This window comes from Vulpes lagopus, chromosome 5 (genome assembly GCF_018345385.1).
Source record: "Vulpes lagopus strain Blue_001 chromosome 5, ASM1834538v1, whole genome shotgun sequence".
NCBI classification, from domain to species: Eukaryota; Metazoa; Chordata; class Mammalia; order Carnivora; family Canidae; genus Vulpes; species Vulpes lagopus.
In genome coordinates, this window is record NC_054828.1 from 81,672,243 (window position 1) to 81,691,918 (window position 19,676).

A 19,676-nucleotide genomic window follows, 5' to 3' on the forward strand; every position below is an offset into this window, starting at 1 on the left:
CAAAGGAACGCAGCCGGCACAGGCACGGGGCCCCAGGCGGCGCGCGCCTCGGAGCCGGCGGGCTGCGGCGTCCGACCGTGCGACGAGCGAGGTTCGCGCCGAGACGCGCCCGCCCCCGGGGACGGCGCCCCTCGGGAGTCGCCGGCTCGAGCGGTCCGGGCCTCCCCGCCTCCTACCCTTTCCCGCTTTTCGCCCCGCACCACCGCTGCGTCCGAGTTCATAACCACTGCCGCCGACTAAGCGCTGCTCGGCGTCCGCGGCCGCTGGCTCTAAAGACTCCCGCGAGCAGCAGGGCTGCCGCGCGCACGCAGCACGCCGGTGCCGGAGGTCGGAGAGGGGGGCGGGGCCGACTCCCCGCCCGCGCCGCGAGTTCCCGCCTCCCTCGGGAGGACGCCCGTGCGTACGTGCGCGCGCCGCGCCCGCTCTCCTTCAGCCGCGCGACGCGAGGGCGGGGGCGCCGCGTGCGCGCGCGCTCTCGTTCGTTCGGCTGCCTGCTCGCTCTCGGCTGCCGCTCTCGCTGCGGCTGCGGCTGGGGCTGGGGGCGGCGGCGGCGGCGGCGGCGGCGCGGGCGGCGGGCGGCGCGGGGCGGTCCGGCGGGTTCAAAGAGGAAAACATGGCGGAAAACAAAGGCGGCGGCGAGGCTGAGAGCGGCGGCGGGGGCAGCGGTAGCGCGCCGGTAACTGCCGGGGCCGCCGGGCCCGCGGCGCAGGAGGCGGAGCCGCCTCTCGCCGCGGTGCTGGTAGAGGAGGAGGAGGAGGAAGGCGGCAGGGCGGGCGCGGAGAGCGGCGCGGCCGGGCCCGACGACGGGGGGGTGTCCGCGGCCTCCTCCGGCTCGGCCCCGGCTGCCTCAGCCCCTGCGGCCTCAGTGGGCCCTGGAGTTCCCGGGGGGGCGGTAGCGACGCCGGGCCCAGCTCCAGCCTCGGCTCCCGTTCCGGGTCCGTCGGCGGGGCCGCCTCCTGGACCGCCAGCCTCGCTCCTGGACACCTGCGCCGTGTGTCAGCAGAGCTTGCAGAGCCGGCGTGAGGCGGAGCCCAAGCTGCTGCCCTGCCTTCACTCCTTCTGCCTGCGCTGCCTGCCCGAGCCGGAGCGCCAGCTCAGCGTGCCCATCCCGGGGGGCAGCAACGGCGACATCCAGCAAGGTGAGCGGCAGGCCCTGCCCGAGGTCTGGGCCGAGGAGGGTCTGGGGTCGGAGCTGCTCGGGCCCGGGGCTCCTCGGACCGGAGCGAACCCGAGGGGTCCGAGAGGTGAAAGACACGGCCCCGGGACGCCTTCCAAAGAAGGTGGGCCGCCAGAGATAAGGGGAGGGTGAAGGGAGGGGTGCCGGCGGCTGGAGGCGGGGGGAGGGGACCCGGGCCGCAGGGGAGGTTTGGGTGCGCGGATCCTGGCGGAGAAGGCGTGGACTCCCGGCCGAGCGCAGGTTCGGAGCTGCTGGACTCGGACGGAGGCAGGAGAGGGGCTGGGAACCGCTTTGCAGGAGTGTTGAGGGAGGAGAGGCCTGTAGCGGGAGAGGCACTGAGAAGGGAGTAGGTAAGCAGTAAGGGCTGTGAGGATGACTTGCCGTGGAAGGAAGGACTTGACACGTTCGAGGCTAGGGGGACAGAAGGACTAGCGACTGAATAGGGGCGGATAAAGGGTATTGGAGAGTTTGGGGCTGAGAGAAGCCGTCTGATGGAAAGTAGTTTTAGGATGACATTGGGAAGGAGAACTCTGGAATCGGAAGAGCTTTGAAGGGCCTGCATGTTTTGGGAAATATCCTCAGGTTCAGGGGTGAAGGAGAGATGAGCTTTGAAGGGAATTGGGAGTTAAAGACAGCTGGGTTTCATTGTAAATTAATGAGCCCCTACTGATCCAGACAGTGTATTAGGATTGAATAAAATAGTGAGTGAAGGGCTCGTTCATAGTCCTATAGGTGAAACACATATCCTGCCAACAGCAGTGGTGGTGGGTACTTGGTACAGTGGTTGTGACAAATCAGGAGGTCAGGGGAACTTTATTGAAAAGGAAACCATTGAGCAGGTTTCTTGAAGGGTGAGTTCACTGGATTGGGAGTTTTCAGGGTACTGGGTACTTTACACATCTCTGGAGCTAAAGGTTAACTAGTCATTATAAAACACATTCATGTTTCTGCAGTGAAACATACAAGTATCCCATTGATGGAATAGACATTAATAACTTAAAATTCAGGGAGGGTTTTGTTGTAGATTCATGAAAAACTTTCACATTTCAAAGCTCTTGAAATTTGGAACTTCAAGTAAAGGATTCCTGACCTGTACTAAAGGGTTTGGGATTCATCCTGTAAAGTATGTCTTGTACAGTGTAGACAAGGTGTCCATGAAGGCCTTTTTTTTTTTTTTTTTTTTTTTAAGATTTTTATTTATTCATGAGAGACAGAGAGGAACAGGCTCCCTTTAGGGAGCCTGATGCAGGACTTCCATCCCAGGACCCCAGGATCAAGATCTGAGCCAAAGGCAGGGGCTTAACCACTGAGCCACCCAGGCACCCCAAGGGCTTTTTTATCAAGAGGATAAAAGAATCACTTTTGTTATCCAAAAAGATCACATATCGAAGAGGAAGGGGAGGCAGGGCTGGAGGACGGGAATCTTGACAGTTTATAGAGAAATGAGCATTTGGAATTAATAAAGCACTAATAACATGTTAAGGAAGCATTTTGATATGGGGAAAGGGATGGACTTTGTGAGGGTGTCTACTTTTTACTTCCCACGTATGATTTGGATAGATTAATTTTTTTTTAGCCTTAATTTTTTCAGTTTGGAAAAGACAGAATTACCTACCTCATGTGGTTATAGGGTTATGATAGAATGAAGTGTGTACATAGGGTAACTAGTACATGGTGGTTAGTAATGAAATGGCAGCTATTTAATTAATAGTAGTAAATAATATTAAGTAGCCATGGGAATGAAGTTGGGAGGTGTTGAGATTGGTGTGGGGGAGACTAGGATGTGTCTAGGATGAGTTCCAGGTTTCTTGTTAGGTGGGTAGCAGTGCTTTTAATACACATAATTCAGGAACAGAAGCAGGTGTGTATGTGTTTGTGGTGAAAGGAGGATAATGATTTCAGTTATGGATGTTTTGTGTTTGAAGTATTATTGAGACATACAGGTAAGAATGTTACATTAAGAATAAGGATTTGATAGTGAAGATACTAAGTGATAATGGGTGTATGGAGGGTGGATAATGGGTGTGTATAACTAACTGCTCACGGCCTCATGAGTATAGGGAGATGTGTGGGATTCAGTGTTCTTTTGGGAACCTGGATTAGATGAGAGATGTAGATGGAACACAAGATGAGAATTGTGTTTGACTGATGTGGCTGGAAGACTGAGGTTATGAAATTGGCTCTCTTATTTATGCAGGAGAGAGAGAGAGAGAGTAATAGTCTGTGAATTCCCTCTTCATTCTCCATCCTTTGTTTTTGAGCTAGGAGTGAAAAGTAGATGGGACTAAGCATTGTCATTTTAAGGTAATGTTGCTTTCTAACTAGTAGCTAAAACAAATCAAGCCTGGAAGCCATCATAGTTTTAGACAGGGAGTTTAGAAAATAATGTATTAGTATTAACTCCTCTATGTATCCTTTGCTTTGCTCTTTAAAAAAGAGTTCTAGGGGATCCCTGGGTGGCTCAGTGTAGCGCCTGCCTTCTGCCCAGGATGTGATCCTGGAGTCCCAGGATCGACTCCCGTATCAGGCTCCTGACATGGAGCTTGCTTCTCCTTCTGCCTGTGTCTCTGCTTCTCTCTCTCTGTGTGTCTCTTATGAATAAATAAATATAATCTTAAAAAAAAAAAAGTTATAGAAGGAACACTGGGTTTGGGGTCAGGGGACATAGTTCTGCCACTTAATTGTTTTCTGTAAAGGTGGTTTATAATGTTTCTGTCCTTCAGTTTCCTTATCTCCAAAACGTAGCTAATCCTTCACTTACATCTTATTAAGTCAGATGAAATAATAAATGTGAAAATACTGTGAAATGCTTGCAAATGTAAGGTATTATTGAACACTGGTTTCTTCTCTGGTCTAGAGAGCCATAACAAGTCAACATGTTAAGTGTTTTTCAAACAGTGACGGGTGCATTTTACCCTTTCTGCTAACTGGCCTTTTTTTCTGTTCTTGTAACACACCAAAGTTATCCACATTTTTTAGCTGATCCTTTTAGATCAGTGGTTCTCCAAAGTGTGGTTTCTGGACCAGCAGCAAGCATGAACATCATCTGCGATCTTGTTAGGAATGCAAATTCTTGGGCCCCACTCCAGACCTTCTGACCAGCCATCCGTTTTAACAAGTCCAGGTGATTTTGATGCACACTAAGTTTAAGTACCACTTTTCTTGAGTGAAGAGTTCCTCACTTCAGATGGTGCCTCCTCAGAAAGGCCTTATCTGACTCCCCTTTTTAAATTTTTTTGAAGTCTTTATTTTTAGAGTAGTTTCAGGCTTATAGCAAGATTAAGAGGAAGATATAGGGATTTCCTATTCGTTCCCAGCCCCCACACCTGCACGGCTTCCCCATGTTATCAGTATCTTCCACCAGAGTAGTACATTTGTCACAATTGATGGACCTACATTTGCCTATCATAATCACCCAAAGTCCATAGTTTGCATTAGTGTTCATTCTTAGTGTTTGTACATTCCGTCGGTTTAGACAAATATATAATGACATGAATCCATCACTATAATATGACACAGAGTATTTTCATCACCTAAAAATCCTGTGTCTGCTCTTTTTAAAGTAGTCCTTCAGGTTGGTCACTCCCTTATCTTTTTTTCTTCTTAGCACAGCTAATATATAAAATGCTTTTGTACTCGCTTTTCTGTTTCTCACTAGGATATTGTAGAGTGATTGTTCAATAAATATCTTTTGAATGAATAAGAATCACTGGGAGAACTTTATAAAATGCCATTTTGAGAGTTTCAGACACCCAGTTGATTTAGGGATGATACTAGGAATTTATTTTTAAGTATTTATTTGTTTATTTTATTTTATTTTATTTTATTTTATTTTATTTTATTTTATTTTAAGATTTTATTTATTTATTCATGAGAGACACAGAGAGGCAGAGACATAGGCAGAGGGAGAAGCAGGCTCATGCAGGTGGGACTCGTTCCCAGAACTCTGGGATCACATCCTGAGCCAAAAGCAAATGCTCAACTGCTGAGCTCCCCAGGCATCCCTATTCATTTATTTTAGAGAGTGTCCATTCGAGTATGGGGAGGGACGGGGGAGGGGGGGGGGAGAGAGAGAGAGAGAGAGAGAGAGAGAGAGAGAGAATCTCCAGTAGAGTCCGTGAGGAGTCCAGTGCCCAATGCAGGGCTTAATATCATGACCTGAGCTGAAATCAAGAGTCAGATGCTTAACAGACTGAGCCACCCAGGCACCCCTAGGTATCTCATTTTTAGTAAGTGCGTTTCTGGTATCTACTTTTAAGAAACATGAATTTAGATATTTGACCATAATGGCTGATCTATTTACTGTTGAAGTGTTTGGAAAACCAAATAGATAAATTAGTTAATACTTGTTGAGTCTTAACAGTAAGCTTTTAAAAGTGCTTCATCATTTTTAGAAAATTCTTTTTTTTTTTTAAAAGATTTTATTTATTTATTTATTCATGAGAGACAGAGAGAGAGAGAGAGAGGCAGAGATACAGGCAGAGGGAGAAGCAGGCTCCATGCAGAGATCCTGACGTGGGACTTGATCCAGGGTCTCCAGGATCAGGCCCTGGGCTGAAGGTGGTGCAAAACCGCTGAGCCACCTGGGCTGCCCATTTTTAAAAAATTCTATTTCAGGTTGGGTTTGATGTCAGTAGTGGGTGTTATATAGATCTGTAATGTATCAATAGAAATACAAATTTGTATTGATGCATCTGAACAAACTCTCAAATGAATTCTAGAAGGGGGTGAGACGTCTAGTAGGGCATATCCAAGATAGCATGATATGTATGAAGAACTGGATTGAGAGTAACTTGCATTGTGTTCTGCTGTTAATTAGCTGTGTAACCTTGGTTAAGGCACTAAACAGCCTCTTACCATCTTCTGCAGTAGGAACAGTTTAAGTTCCTATTCTGTAAAATTCTATGATTGTATTGTCTTCTATACCAACTTTTTTATCTGCGTAATTTTAATCTTATTTGTGGGAAATGATGGAAGAATCAACGTGAAAAAATGATTATATTTCTGTATCTTCAACTTACTGTGAAAAGTCTGAAATGGCAACCTTAATATGGTAAGTGGAAGAGGGATACCTCTGGGTGTAGTGTGAAGAGCATCTTCTCACAGTGGTTCTGTGTTTTATCACTGAGTATTATGAGCCACTCAGGGGAGTCTTCTGTTTGAGCCTTTGGAAATTCTTGTGTCCCCCCCCACCCCCCCATGGCAGGTTGCTAGTTCTGTGGCTTATCTGTTTAAGATTTTTTTAGGCCCTACTTTCTCTAATGCCCTATTTACATAAACAAGCTTGAGTTTTTGAATGATAATATAGTCATCAGCAAGCAGTCATTAAAGATGTGTCAGAGAAAACTGAAATACTTTTGTGGTTGGTTAAATGCTCTGTGGTTGTTTAAGTGCACACAATTCAAGATTCAGAGTACCCGAATTCATTTTTGAGCTCCATCATTTACTACTTACTAGAATGTCTATGAATAAGTTTCTTAACATCTGTAAATCAAGGGTAATAATTAAACCTACTTCATAGTGTTATTGTGAGGATTCAATGAGTTAATACATTGTAAAGTGCTTCATAATAGTGCTGGCACATGGTAAGACCCCCAAAACTATTATTTCTGTTATTTTCCAGTTGTCCCCCATTTTTTTAATGACTACTTCTATTCAGTAAACAGAAGACAAAGGAACCTAAATTGTTGGTGTTTTTCTAGACTTTTCTGGTATCTAGTGATGTACAGCACGCTTGACAAAATCATTTGCATTCCAATCTCTCCAGCTACTTAAAATTTATAAAGTAAAAACTCATGAACTCTGAGTTGTACTGTAATGTTGTAATGTTGTAAGACCTAAGTTTTTACATGGCCTACTATCTGTAACACCGAAAATTTTAGAAGGATCTGTTTATTTCATTATCTATATTCTTAGCAGACCCTAACTGAGAATACCTTAAAGTAGTGATTCTCAAAGTTGGTCCTTAGAATTTTGAGGAGATTGTCTCAGATTCCCCTTCAGACACTGGCAAAGTTAAAACTTTTCATAATAATACTTATTATTTGCCTTACTCACTGTTTTGGTATTTATATTAGTGATGCAAAAGCAGTGATGTGTGAAACTGCTGGCATCTTAGCAAGGATTAAGATAGTGCTTCCAAACCATATTAAGAGTCATTGTATTGGGGATCCCTGGGTGGCTTAGCGGTTTAGTGACTGCCTTTGGCCCAGGGTGGGATCCTGGAGTCCCAGGATCCTGGAGTCCCGGGATCAAGTCCCACATCAAGCTCCCTGCATGGAGCCTGCCTCTCCCTCTGTTTGTGTGTCTGCCTCTCTCTCTCTCTCTCTGTCTCACATGAATAAATAAATAAAATCTTAAAAAAAAAACAGTCATTATATTTTTACCACAATACACTTAGAGTAAAAACAAACAGCAGCAAAAAACATGCTAGTTTCATTTTGTTTTTGATGAAGCATTAGGACATTATTTTATTAAATCTTGATTTTTTTTGAGAATTCTGTGTGATGAAATGGGAAATGTGTATTAAATGTTTCTGCTGCAGACTGAAGCATAAGAAGAAAAGTACTTGTGCAGTCCTTTGAATTCCAAGCTAAATAAGCTTCTTTATTTTCATGGAAACTAATTTTTACTTGAAACTGATTGGGAATAAAAAAAAAAATGATTGACAAACTATGGTTTTCAGACATGTGGCTTTGGCAGCCATTTTCTCAAAAATGAGTGAATTGAGCCTGTCAATTCAAGGAAAATAACCAACATATGCTGCCAGTGATAGAGATTGAGCTTTTAAATGAAAATTAGGATTTTTGAATAAACTTGTATGTGCAACCATGAGCTTGAAAGCTTCTCAATATTTGTAGGCTTTTCTGATAAGGTTGGGTAGTGTATCAAAGTTTCAATTTTTTTTTTTTTGATAGTGTGCAACGAAATGTCAACATTTGGAAGATCTACACAGTGAACGAGTATTTTCCAAATGACCAGTTGACCAAAGCATCATGTTACAAAATTATGCATAGGAAAGAGATTCAAAGTGTAAAGCAAACAAGTAGATTTTAATATAGTGGAAGTTCACTATATTACTATAGTGGAATAGTAAATGTTCATCACTATGGTTTGAAATTGCACAATGTTACTGACATTTAAGAAATAAATATACTTCAGGAGAGCCTGGGTGGCTCACTCAGGTAAGCATCCAACTCTTGATTTTGGCTCAGGTCATGATCTTAGGGTGGTGAGATCGAGCTCCATGTCTTGGAGTACAGCATGGAGCTTGCTTAAGATTCTCTCTTCTGCCCCTCCCCATCTTCCTGCTTGCAAACACTTTCTCTCGCTCTTAAAAAAGAAGGAAGGAAGGAAGGAAAGAAAGAAAGAAAGAAAGAAAGAAGAAAAAGAAAGAAAGAAAGAAAGAAAGAAAGAAGAAAGAAAAGAAAGAAAGAAATACACTTTGTGTTTGTGTGTGTATGTGTGTGTGTATGTATATGTATATATGTATTTTTTAAATTTTGAGTAATTTCCATGCCCAGCACAGGGCTCAAGCTCATGACACTGAGTCGCATGCTCTACCAACTGAGCCAGACAGATGCCTTGACTCTATATTTTTGTATTCAAAGAATATCCACACTGTTGTTTGAAAGGCCATTAAAATAGTCTTCCCTTTTTAAAAGTACATAGCTATTCTCTTCATATTCTTCAACAAAACAATCTGTCACAACAGATTAAATGCAAAAGCATATATTCAGCAATCTGAATGTATTAATTAAACCAGACATTACAGAGGCTTAAAAGTGTAAAAACAACGCCACTCTTAGCCTTTTTGTTTTTGGAGATATAATTATTTCTCATAAAAATGTTGTTTAAGCATGCAGTTTTATTTTTAAATAAACTAATGTACCATTTAATTTTAATAAAAGTGAATTATCAGCTATTGAAATATTAATATTTTAAAATTCTCAATTTTTACTTCTAATGTTATATATATTGATGGATAAAACCCATCTATCTAAAGAAAAGCTCTGTTAGGTCCTCAGTAATTAAATAGCATAAGACGGATCCTGAGACCAAAAAAGGGTAATCAGGAAATGATGTAGTCGTTGGGAAAAATGTTAGGTTATAGAATACTAGAGGGTAGCAAAATTCATATGTTTATACTGAATAACTGAAGTTGACATTTCGTAAATAGCTCACTGTAAGCCTACTGATTTTTTATTTTTTCATATTTATGACTCGTTGACTGAGACCATCACTTTTCTGAGTCCAGCTTCAGAGTTTGGGCTCATGGTGTTGGGTACATTAGTGTGTGTCTCTTCTGTGGCCACAAATTGAACCTCTATCCCTAGCCAGTTTCTAGAGTGGACATTGGTCCCAGGGGTAAATGGGGGTGGGGAGAGAAGGATTGAATGAACATAAATGTATTATTTTTAGAAAAATATTTAAAGCAAATAGCAAGAATTATGTGGTACTGATGAATAATACTTTCTGAATGCTTATTATATGCAGTTTATATTGCTGCTTTTATGAATTATTTGTATATCTTCTATTTTTCTTTAGCTTGCTCACATTTTGTTTTTAAGATTTTATTTATTTATTCATGAGAAACACAGAGAACAGAGGCAGAGGGAGAAGTAGGCTCTATCCAGGGAGCCCAATGTGGGACTCGATCCTGGGACCACGGGATCATGCCCTGAGCCAAAGGTAGATGCTCAACCACTGAGCCACGCAGGCATCCTGCTTGCTCACATTTTAAAAAACTTTGATTTACAAGAATTTTGATAAGTTCTGCATACTGATCCTTTGTTGGTTATGTAAGTTGAACATTTATTCTAAGCCTACTGTGACTTGGTGTGGTAGCCAGCCTCCAAGATGGCCCCAGTGTTCCTCTCTCTGGTATTTACACTCTTCTATAGTGTCCCCTACAGTGACTCAGAACTGGTCTGGGAAACTAAGAGAGTAAATACAGGAGAATTAAAAGTGACTTCTGAAGCTAGGTCATTAAAGGCACACAGCTTTTTCTTTACTCTTTGGATCCCTTGTTCTAGATGAAAATGATTGCCGCTGTAGCAATCCTATACAGAAGCCCAAGTGGAGAGAAACTGGGCCTTTTGCCAATATCCAGTCATGTGAATGGGCCACTTTGGAGGTGGATTCTCTAGAATGGTCAGGTTTTCAGATGACTACAGTTCTGGCTCACATATCACTGCAGCCTTTTTAGAGGGCACTGAGCCAGAATTACTTGCCAAGTCACTCCCAAATTCCTGACTCGAAGAAACTGTGAGATAACATATTGTTGTTTTGAGCCACTAAGTTTGAGGGTGATTTGTTATGCAGCAATAGATAACGAATACACTTGACTTTTCCCCCATTTTTTCCATCTTACTTTAGCTTTATAATAAGTAATAAATTTTGTTGTTCATTTACATAATTTCACTCTCCACATATACCTTGTTCATCTTTAAGATGATCTTTTTTTTTAATATATATTTTATTTATTCATGAGAGAGACAGAAGGCAGAGACACAGGCAGAAGGAGAAGTGGGCTCCATGCGGGGAGCCTGATGTGGGTCTTGATCCTGGAACTCCAGGATCACGCCCTGAGCCAAAGGCAGACACCAACCGCTGAGCCACCCAGGTGTTCCTTGAAGAGGATCTTCACTGATGTTGACTTTTTGTACTTCTAGCTTTAAACATTTATTTATTTATCTATTTATTTATTTAGAGAGAGACGCAGAGCAAGCAGGGAGGGGCAGAGGGGGAGGAAGAAGGAGTAAGAATCTGAAGCAGATTCTGAATGGAGTGCAGAGCCCAGTGTGGGGCTGGATTTCATGACTGCAAGACCATGACCTGAGCTGAATCCAGGAGTGGGATACTTAACTGACTGAGCCACCCATAGGCATCCTGCTGTTACACATTTTAGAATCCTGTGAAAGTTCACTTAAAAAATTTGTTAGCATTTTGGTTGGAATTCCTTTGAATATACAGATCTTTCTTAATAGCTGATGGGATTATGTCCCAATAAACCCATTGTAAATTGCAAACATCCAAATGTGTTAATACACCCAGCTTCATGTACATTACAACTTTGCCTAGCCTACCTTAAATGAGTTCAGAACACTTATGTTAGTCTTAGTTGGGCAAAATCATCTAACACAAAACCTAATTTGTAATAAAGTGTTGAATAGATCATGTAATTTACTGAATACTGTGCTGAAAGTGAAAAATCAGAATGATTATATGGGTACAGAATGATTTTAAGTGTGTTGGTTGTTTACCCTCATAATCATGTGGCTAATAGGGAGGTGTGGCTCACTGCTGCTCCCAGCATCATGAGAAAATAGGTACTGCATATCATTCGCCTGGGAAAAGATCAAGATTCAGAATATGTTTTTTTCTGAATTCATATCACTTTCACACCATTGGAAAGTTGAGAAGTAGTTGAACCATTGTAAGTCAGGGACCATCTGTACAGGTTAATTAGGGAGAAAATGCTATCTTTATAATACAGTGTCTGCCCATTCATAAACATTATTTGCCTTTCAATTAGCTATAATTTTCTGTGTTTTTGAATAGTATATACATTCCCCCTGACCCCTGGAGAGATTTTTCACATCTTCTTTGAGTTATTCCTATATGCTTTACACACACACACACACACACACACACACGCAACACACATACATGTTTTACTGTAAATAGTTTCCCTTAAATTAGATTTAGCAGTGTTTACTGCTGTTTTTCATTTGTTTGTATTTTTAAAATACCAAAAGTATTCTGACTTTTTTTTTTTTAAGATTTTATTTATTCATGAGAGACAGAGAGAGAGAGACACAGGCAGAGACATAGAGGGAGAAGCAGGCTCCATGCAGGGAGTGCAATGTGGAACTCTGATCCCGGGACTCTGGGATCATACCCTGAGTGAAAGGCATCCCAAAATTATTTTGATTTCATATTTATATTGGGTAATTACATTATGTGAAGGTCTTGAGGTCTTATTTTACTACTACTTGGCTCTTCCTACTTGATTATAGTAAGGGGTGTTACCAGTATTTATAGTTTGGGATTGTGAGCATGTTCTTTATGGGCTGGCTTCCTTTTCCTTTTCCTTTTCCTTTTCCTTTTCCTTTTCCTTTTCCTTTTCCTTTTCCTTTTCCTTTTCCTTTTCCTTTTCCTTTTCCTTTCCTTTCCTTTCCTTTCCTCTTTTTTCTTTTTGTTTATTCGTGAGAAACAGAGTGAGAGAGAGAGGCAGAGACACAAGCAGAGGGAGAAGTAGGCTCCTTGCAGGGAGCCCAGTGTGGGACTCAATCCCAGATCCTGAGATCAGGCCCTGAGTTGAAGGCAGATGCTCAACTGCTGAGCCACCCAGGCATCCCCCTTTATGGGCTTTCTTTATGAAACTTGCCACATCTGGTTTGTGGGAACCAGCCTCCAGAGAGTATTTTGCTTTTGCTTCTGTGAGGTGCCACCAATGCAAAATCACTGAAGTTAATTTTTAATTTAGCATTTCTTAGAACTGACAGATGTTGATTTAGGGTGTACTTTATAGGCTTCTCTGTATTTGGAAATTCTCAGGAGAGAATTCCTTGCTTTGAACCCAGGCAGTGACAGACAATTTTATTTGTATGTTATTGGTCAGATTTATTCTTTTAAAATTTACTGTTATTATTTGCATATACACCTTTCCTTTTTTTTTTTTTTTTTTTAAAGATTTTATTTATTCATGAGAGACACAGAGAGGCAGAGACATAGGCAGAGGGATAAACAGGCTCCATGCAGGAAGCCTGATGTGGGACTCTATCCTTGAATTTGGATCACACCTTGAGCGAAAAGCAGACGCTCAACTGCTGAGCCACCCAGGGATCCGCATATACACCTTTCCAACTAAGGGTATAATCCTTCAAGCTACTTTATGAAGAGTATCTTGGTTCCAATTACTTTACACATACCCTAGCCTCTTATGTTTTCCCTGTTTGTTTATTCCCCTATGTTTTCATCCTAAGAAAGAGTTGAGAATAAAACTTTCGAGCCTTTGCATTTTTTCATTTTTAAGTAATCTTAGTACCCAACATAAGGCTTGAACCCACAACCCCAGATCAAGAGTTGCATCTTCCACCAACCGAGCCGTCCAGGTGCCCTGAGCCTTCGCATTTTTTTTTCCCTAAAGATTTGTCCATATACTTATTTGAAATAGAGTGTGAGGGGAGGAGCAGAAAGAGAGGGAGAATGAGAATCTCAAGCCAACTCCCTGCTGAGATGTAGAGCTGGATCTCAGGACCCTGAGTTGGCCAGAGCCAAAACCAACAGAGCCACCCAGGTGCCCTCTCCTCCCCTGCCTTTGCATATTTGATGTTCTCTTTATTTCGTTCTACTGCTTAAAGGGTAGCTTGACTGGATATGGAATTTTAGGTTAAAATTTTTTTTTCTCAGAGCTTTGAAGACACTGCTTTTCCAGTCTTAAATCAGTGTTGCTGATACTGGTCTGATTTTGTTTCTTTGTATGACTCCAGTTGGGTTTTGCTTTATTTGCCTCTTCTTGGAACCTTTTAAGATTAAACAATTTTTAAAAAAACTTTTAAGTAACCTCTATACCCAATATGGGGCTTAAACTGGTAACCCCGAGATCAAGAGTTAGTTGCATGCTCCACCAAAGGAGTCATCCAGGTGCCCCTCTGGAACCTTTTAATATCTTTTTATCCTTGTTCATTAAAATAAAGTGATGTGCCTCTATTGATTTTTTTTCCCTCTTTAATTGTTTTTAAAAGTTTCTTGTGCTTTTTCTGTTAGTCTTATAATCTTTATAGTAACAAGATTTTAAATTTTAAATATATTTTTTTTATAAGGATACCTAATTTCCTCTCCCTCCATTCTTTCTGGAACTATTACTGTTTGGATGTTAACACTCAAGGGGTCACACTCTCTCCTGTCTTTTTTCCTTAGGTGTTCCTTCTCTTTGTTTTCTTATGTCAGCTAACGTTCTGAAAGACCTTGACTTTATTTTCTAACTTTTTCCCTTGATATGTTGATCTCTTTGTCCTGGAGTCTTCTTCAGACAGTGGATAATCCTTGGTTCTTTTTCTTCTTGAGTAAGGCAATACAATTCTGATTGAGGGTTCTGTGCTTGTTAATTGTTGGATTTCACTCTAGACCAAGGGTTGGCAAACTATGGCTCATGGGCCAAATCTAGCCTGCTGCCTGGTTTTATATGACTCATGAGCTAAGAATGATTTTTTTAAAAAGATTTTATTTATTTATTTGAGAGAGAGTGAGATAGAGCAAGAGCACAAGCAAGGGGAGTGGCAGAGGGAGAAGGAGAAGGAGATACCCCACTGAACAGGGAGTCTGACATGTGTCTTGATTCCAGGACCCTGGGATCCTGACCCAAGCTGAAGGCAGATGCATAACTGACTGAGCCACCCAAGTGCCCCTAGGAATTATTTTTATTTTTTATTTTATTTTATTTATTTTTTTAAAGATTTTATTTATTCATGAGAGAGAGAGAGGCAGAGACACAGGCAGAGGGAGAAGCAGGCTCCATGCAGGGAGCCTGATGTGTGGAACTCGATCCTGGGACTCCAGGATCACGTCCTGAGCCAAAGGCAGGTGCCAAACCGCTGAGCCACCCAGGGATCCGCCCCCCCCCCCGCCCCCACCAGGAATGATTTTTAAATGGTTGAAAAAAATTCAGAAGAATATTTTGTGACATGTTAAAATTATTTAAAATTCAAATTTGTGTTTTATAAATAAAATTTTTGGAACACACCTATGTCCATTTGTTTATATGTATTTCTGACTAGTTTCACGCTACAGTGGCAAATGATTAGTTGTGACAAAGACTGTGTGAACTGATTGTGCTTCTCTTTTAAAAGTGTGCTACAAGTTGCAGTGATCATGCAGTTACAACTTGTTAGGCATATGTGTGACTGTAACATGACATTTACCAAAAAAAATTTTAATTACCAGTGTGTACCTATCATTACAAATGAGAAAAGTGGATTTCAAATGTCACACTTTGAAGACACAGTAGAGTGTGGGTTGTTTCATTTCCAATTAGATGGCAAAGTGTTTCTACTGTAGCTCGACTAAAAGTACATAAGCAGACTGAGTACTTCTCATGACCTTCGCAACTCATGGGAAAAACAATGGATGGGGAAATCAGAAAATTTATTTATTTTATTGTAGTTTTTTAAAGATTTTATATATTAATGAGAGACAGAGCGAGAGAGGCAGAGACATAGAGGGAGGAGCGCAGGCTCCATGCAAGGAACCCGATGTGGGACTCGATTTTGGGACTTCAGGATCATGCCCTGAGCCAAAGACAGATGCCCAACTGCTGAGCCACCCTGGCGTCACTTTTTTTTTTTTTAAGATTTTATTTATAAATCAGAAAATTTAAAATGGAATATCTTATCATGGCAGACTTTCTTAAAAATAAATAAAATCAAGGTAGGTTTGTGAGTTTTTATTCCTTAGCCAGGCAAGGAAACCCCTTTACTTTTGGCAAGTTAATTACGTCCTCCCAGGTAAGCAAAATGTTAACTTTAAAAAAAAGTATTTTGTAATTCTTTAGACCTGTATTACAAAACACTTTATTTATTAAGGTTTCTTTACTATTTACTAAGTAATGCTGAATTTATTAGATCTCTATATTATATTTTGAATTTTGTGCATTAAAACGTAAAAATTTATTTTATTTTGTTACATAAGTATCTACATGCTATTCCTGATATGGTATCTTTGCTTGCAAAGCTGAACATATTTATTATGTTTTCTGATGGTCCCATCCCACCTTTGAATTTGGGTTGGTTACAAGTTGGATTTGAAGGAGTTGTGTTATGTACAGCTTGGCCTCTTGTCCTCAGTGGATTTGAAAGAATGAGAATGTCCAGCTTTCTTCTTCTAACATCACAAATAACTAAAATAATAATTTTAGACCAATCTGACTTGTTATCCCGTGTTCAGTTTATTGATAGAATGCTAATATCCAAATTATTTGCAGATTTCTTTTCCAGTTAATGGGAGAATGACTTAAAAATTAATCTTCACATTATACTTATACAAAAAACCCTAATGTCACTCAGAAGATTTCTACCTGGTTTTCATTGGGAATAAAGCAGACATGAGAGTAGGGAACTTAGAATCATTTCACTGAAGTAGTATGTTTATGAGCCTGAAGTGAGTCTGAAGAGTTGACAGTAATGATGAGAAGAGAGCATTTTAGCTGTCCTCTTCAAATACAAAATTCTGCTTTCTGTTAAGTATCACCTTGTGTTGTGAGGTATATAAAACGATATATGAAATGAACCTTGGTGGCAGGAGAGAATTAGATGTGAACAAGTTTATTTGACTCTGACTAGACTTCATGTTCCTTATCTATAAAATAATGTCGGGCAGCCCCAGTGGCGCAGCGGTTTGGCGCCGCCTGCAGCCTAGGGTGTGATCCTGGGGACCCGGGATCAAGTCCCACATCGGGCTCCCTGCATGGAGCCTGCTTCTCCCTCTGCCTGTGTCTCTGCCTCTTTCTCTCTGTGTCTATGAATAAATAAATAAAATCTTAAAAAAAAAAAATGTCATCTTCAAGTGTTTTAACTTTCATGTTAGGGGCCCTGAGGTGGCTAAGTTGGTTGAGTGTCAGCCTTTTGATTTTGGCTCAGGTCATGATCTCAGGGTTGTGAGATAGAGCCCCATATTGGACTCTGGGCTTCGTGTGGCGGCTGCTTGTCCCTCTCCCCTTCTTCCTCCCTTTGCTCATGTGCCTGTTCTCTCTCTCTCAAATAAATATCAAATAAATAAAACCTTTTAAGATTTAAGAGAGAGTGAGTGAGCACAAGTAGGGGAGGGGGGGCGTGTGTGGAGGGGCAGAGGGAAAAAGGGAAGCAAACTCTCTGCTGAGCAGGGAGCCCTATTCCTCAGCCCCAGGAACCTTTGATCATGACCTGAGCTGAATTCAGACTCTTAGCTGACTGAGCCACCCAGGTGCCCCTCAAAATCTTAAAAAAATTTCTTCATATTATCTTGCTTGGTAATAAATATTCTCAGTTTTTTTTTTTTAAACAAATGAGGCTACTGAGGTAGAGATTAAGATTATATTTATATGTGGCTCTCCCATGTGGAGATAGTAGCAAGCCTTCAGATATGACTTTATGGGCCAGGCAGATAACTAGTTTAAGACAAGAAGTATCAAAGCACATCAGCCCTAAAAGCAGTAAAATTTGAATTTAAAACGCGCCTTCCTGGGATTCCTGGGTGGCTCAGCGGTTGAGCATCTGCCTTCAGCTCAGGGCATGATCCTTGAGTCCTGGGACCGAGTTCCACATCAGGCTCCCTGCATAGAGCCTGCTTCTCCCTCTGCCTGTGTCTCTGCCTCTCTCTCTCTCTGTGTGAATAAATAAATAAAATCTTAAAAAAAACTAAAACAAAACACCCCATCCTGGCCAAATAATACCACATAGACCATCAGTTTTCTTTTTTTTTTTTTTTTGACCATCAGTTTTCTACTTTTGTCCTGACTTAGAATCTGATGAGTCACTTTTATTTGAGTTGAATATAACTAATTTATAATTAGTCTGACTTCATAATTTTGAAAGCTTAAGTTTGAGTAAATGTAAAGTGTAAATGTAAAGTTTTGCCTTTAGAGTATATCAGTAAGCTATGTTGTAATATCTTAATATGAACTAAAGATCATTTAGAATGGTTAATGTTTTTACTATCAAGTTAGAAAGAAACAGATGCAAGAGGATTTTCCAATTATGGATTGCGCAATCAGATTGATAAATTGATTAAAATGCTGAATAAATGGTGATTAGCAAGTTCACAAAAGCCTGTTTAACCTGTGACATAGGTACCTTCAGAATTTTTACTACTTTTGTACCAAGCTAGATTATAATATACTTCTAAAATTTACCTACGTGTTCTTCCCAGTTCCAAAAACGCTCAAGGTTTTACATATTGAAGATAGAGTTAGATGACTGGATCTCAACTGATGGGTCATAGTAGCATGTTACACATGAGGTGTTCACAGGTCTTCTGCCAGATTTTGAACAGCCATATTTTGAACAGCGTGTAAAGTTTATTTTTGTTACATTTGCACATTTGATGCATGTTCGATGTACTGTTGATTCCAGTGGGTCATTTAATATGGTGTAAAACTTGGTACAACATGCTTAGATAGCTTATGCTTGGGGGAGCATGGGATAAAGTCAATTTGATGCCAAAGAAAATCCTCTGAAGATTTTGTCTTTTCAATAGGGGGCATAGTCAAGATAATAAACAGACTTACTTACACAGAGCAGTTGTATGATGGGAGACTAGTATATTTTTAACTACATGTAATTTTTAACGTAAATATTCTATTGAAATACACATAAACAAAAGTATAAAACTCTATATAGTTCAGTGAATACACATAAATCAAGCACACTTGTATAAATCCAGCAGCCAGAATGAGACACAGTACATTGCTAGCACCTTATAAACCTACTGTCCCCTTCCAGTCACTACCTATGATCCTGTGTTCCTTTTTTTTAAAAAAAGCTTTTGCTTTTAAGTAATCTCTATCTCCAAGGTGGGGCTCAAACTCACAACTCTGAAATCAAGAGTCAAATGCTCTGACTGAGCCAGCTGGGCATCCCTGATCCTACTAACACCAGGTTAATTTTGCCTGTTTTTATATTTAGGTGGAGCTAAGCAGTATGGACCAATTTGTGACTGCATGTGTTTGCTCAACATGAAATTATTTATGTTGCTTATGAATGTACTTCATTCATTGTCTTCATAGCATTCGTTGTATGAATGTACTAAAATTTATTTACCCATTTAAATGTCGGACATAGAGTTGTTTATAGTTTCTTTTCTATTGAAGTATAGTTGATACGATGGTATAGGTTTTTTTTTTACTAGTTTTAAAAATATTTAATTATTTTAGAGCATGAGCGAGGGGAGGTGCAGAGGGAGAAGCAGACTCCCCACTGAGCAGGGAGCCTGATGCAGGGTTCGATCTCAGGACCCCAGGATTATGACCAGAGCTGAAGGCAGACACTTAACTGACTGAGCCACCCAGGTGCCCCCACCCCCTCAGCCCCCAGGTTTTTACTCTTATGAATGTGTTCATAAAACTCTACTTTAATATCTCTTTAAAAATTTTTTAGAAGATTTTATTTATTAGAGAAAGTGCTTGTGCAAGGGAGAGAGAGAAGGCAGAGGGAGAGGGTGAGGGAAGAAATCTCAAGCACACTGCACTGAGTGTTGAGCCAGAGGTGGTGCTCAGTCCCACAACCCTGAGATTGTGACCTAAGCTGAAACCAAGAGTCTGACGCTTAAGCAGCTGAGTCACCCAGTTGCCCCTTTAACATAACCTCTTGATGAACATATGCACACATTTGTCTTGGCTGTATGTGTTAGAGTGGACTTGCCTTGTCATAGGTTGCAGGTAAGTTCAGCTTTACTAGATGTTGCCAAATAGTTTTCTGAAGTGATTGTATCAATTTACATTTCTATCAGCCCTTTTTAAGAT

At 41.0% G+C, this 19,676-nt stretch overlaps 1 protein-coding gene across 2 annotated transcripts in view; it reads left to right on the forward strand.

The window, feature by feature from the left end:
- Positions 1 to 499: 499 nt before the first annotated feature.
- The window catches only part of TRIM33 (tripartite motif containing 33), a 121,087-nt gene continuing 101,910 nt past the window's right edge, over positions 500 to 19,676 (forward strand). Inside the window, exon 1 of one of the 2 annotated variants that reach the window (XM_041755410.1) lies at positions 500 to 1,139. In XM_041755410.1, the coding sequence (XP_041611344.1) occupies positions 614 to 1,139 (526 nt within the window). In that variant the 5' untranslated portion in view covers positions 500 to 613. The remainder of the gene's footprint in view (positions 1,140 to 19,676) is intronic. The other variant, XM_041755411.1, reaches the window with a different exon arrangement.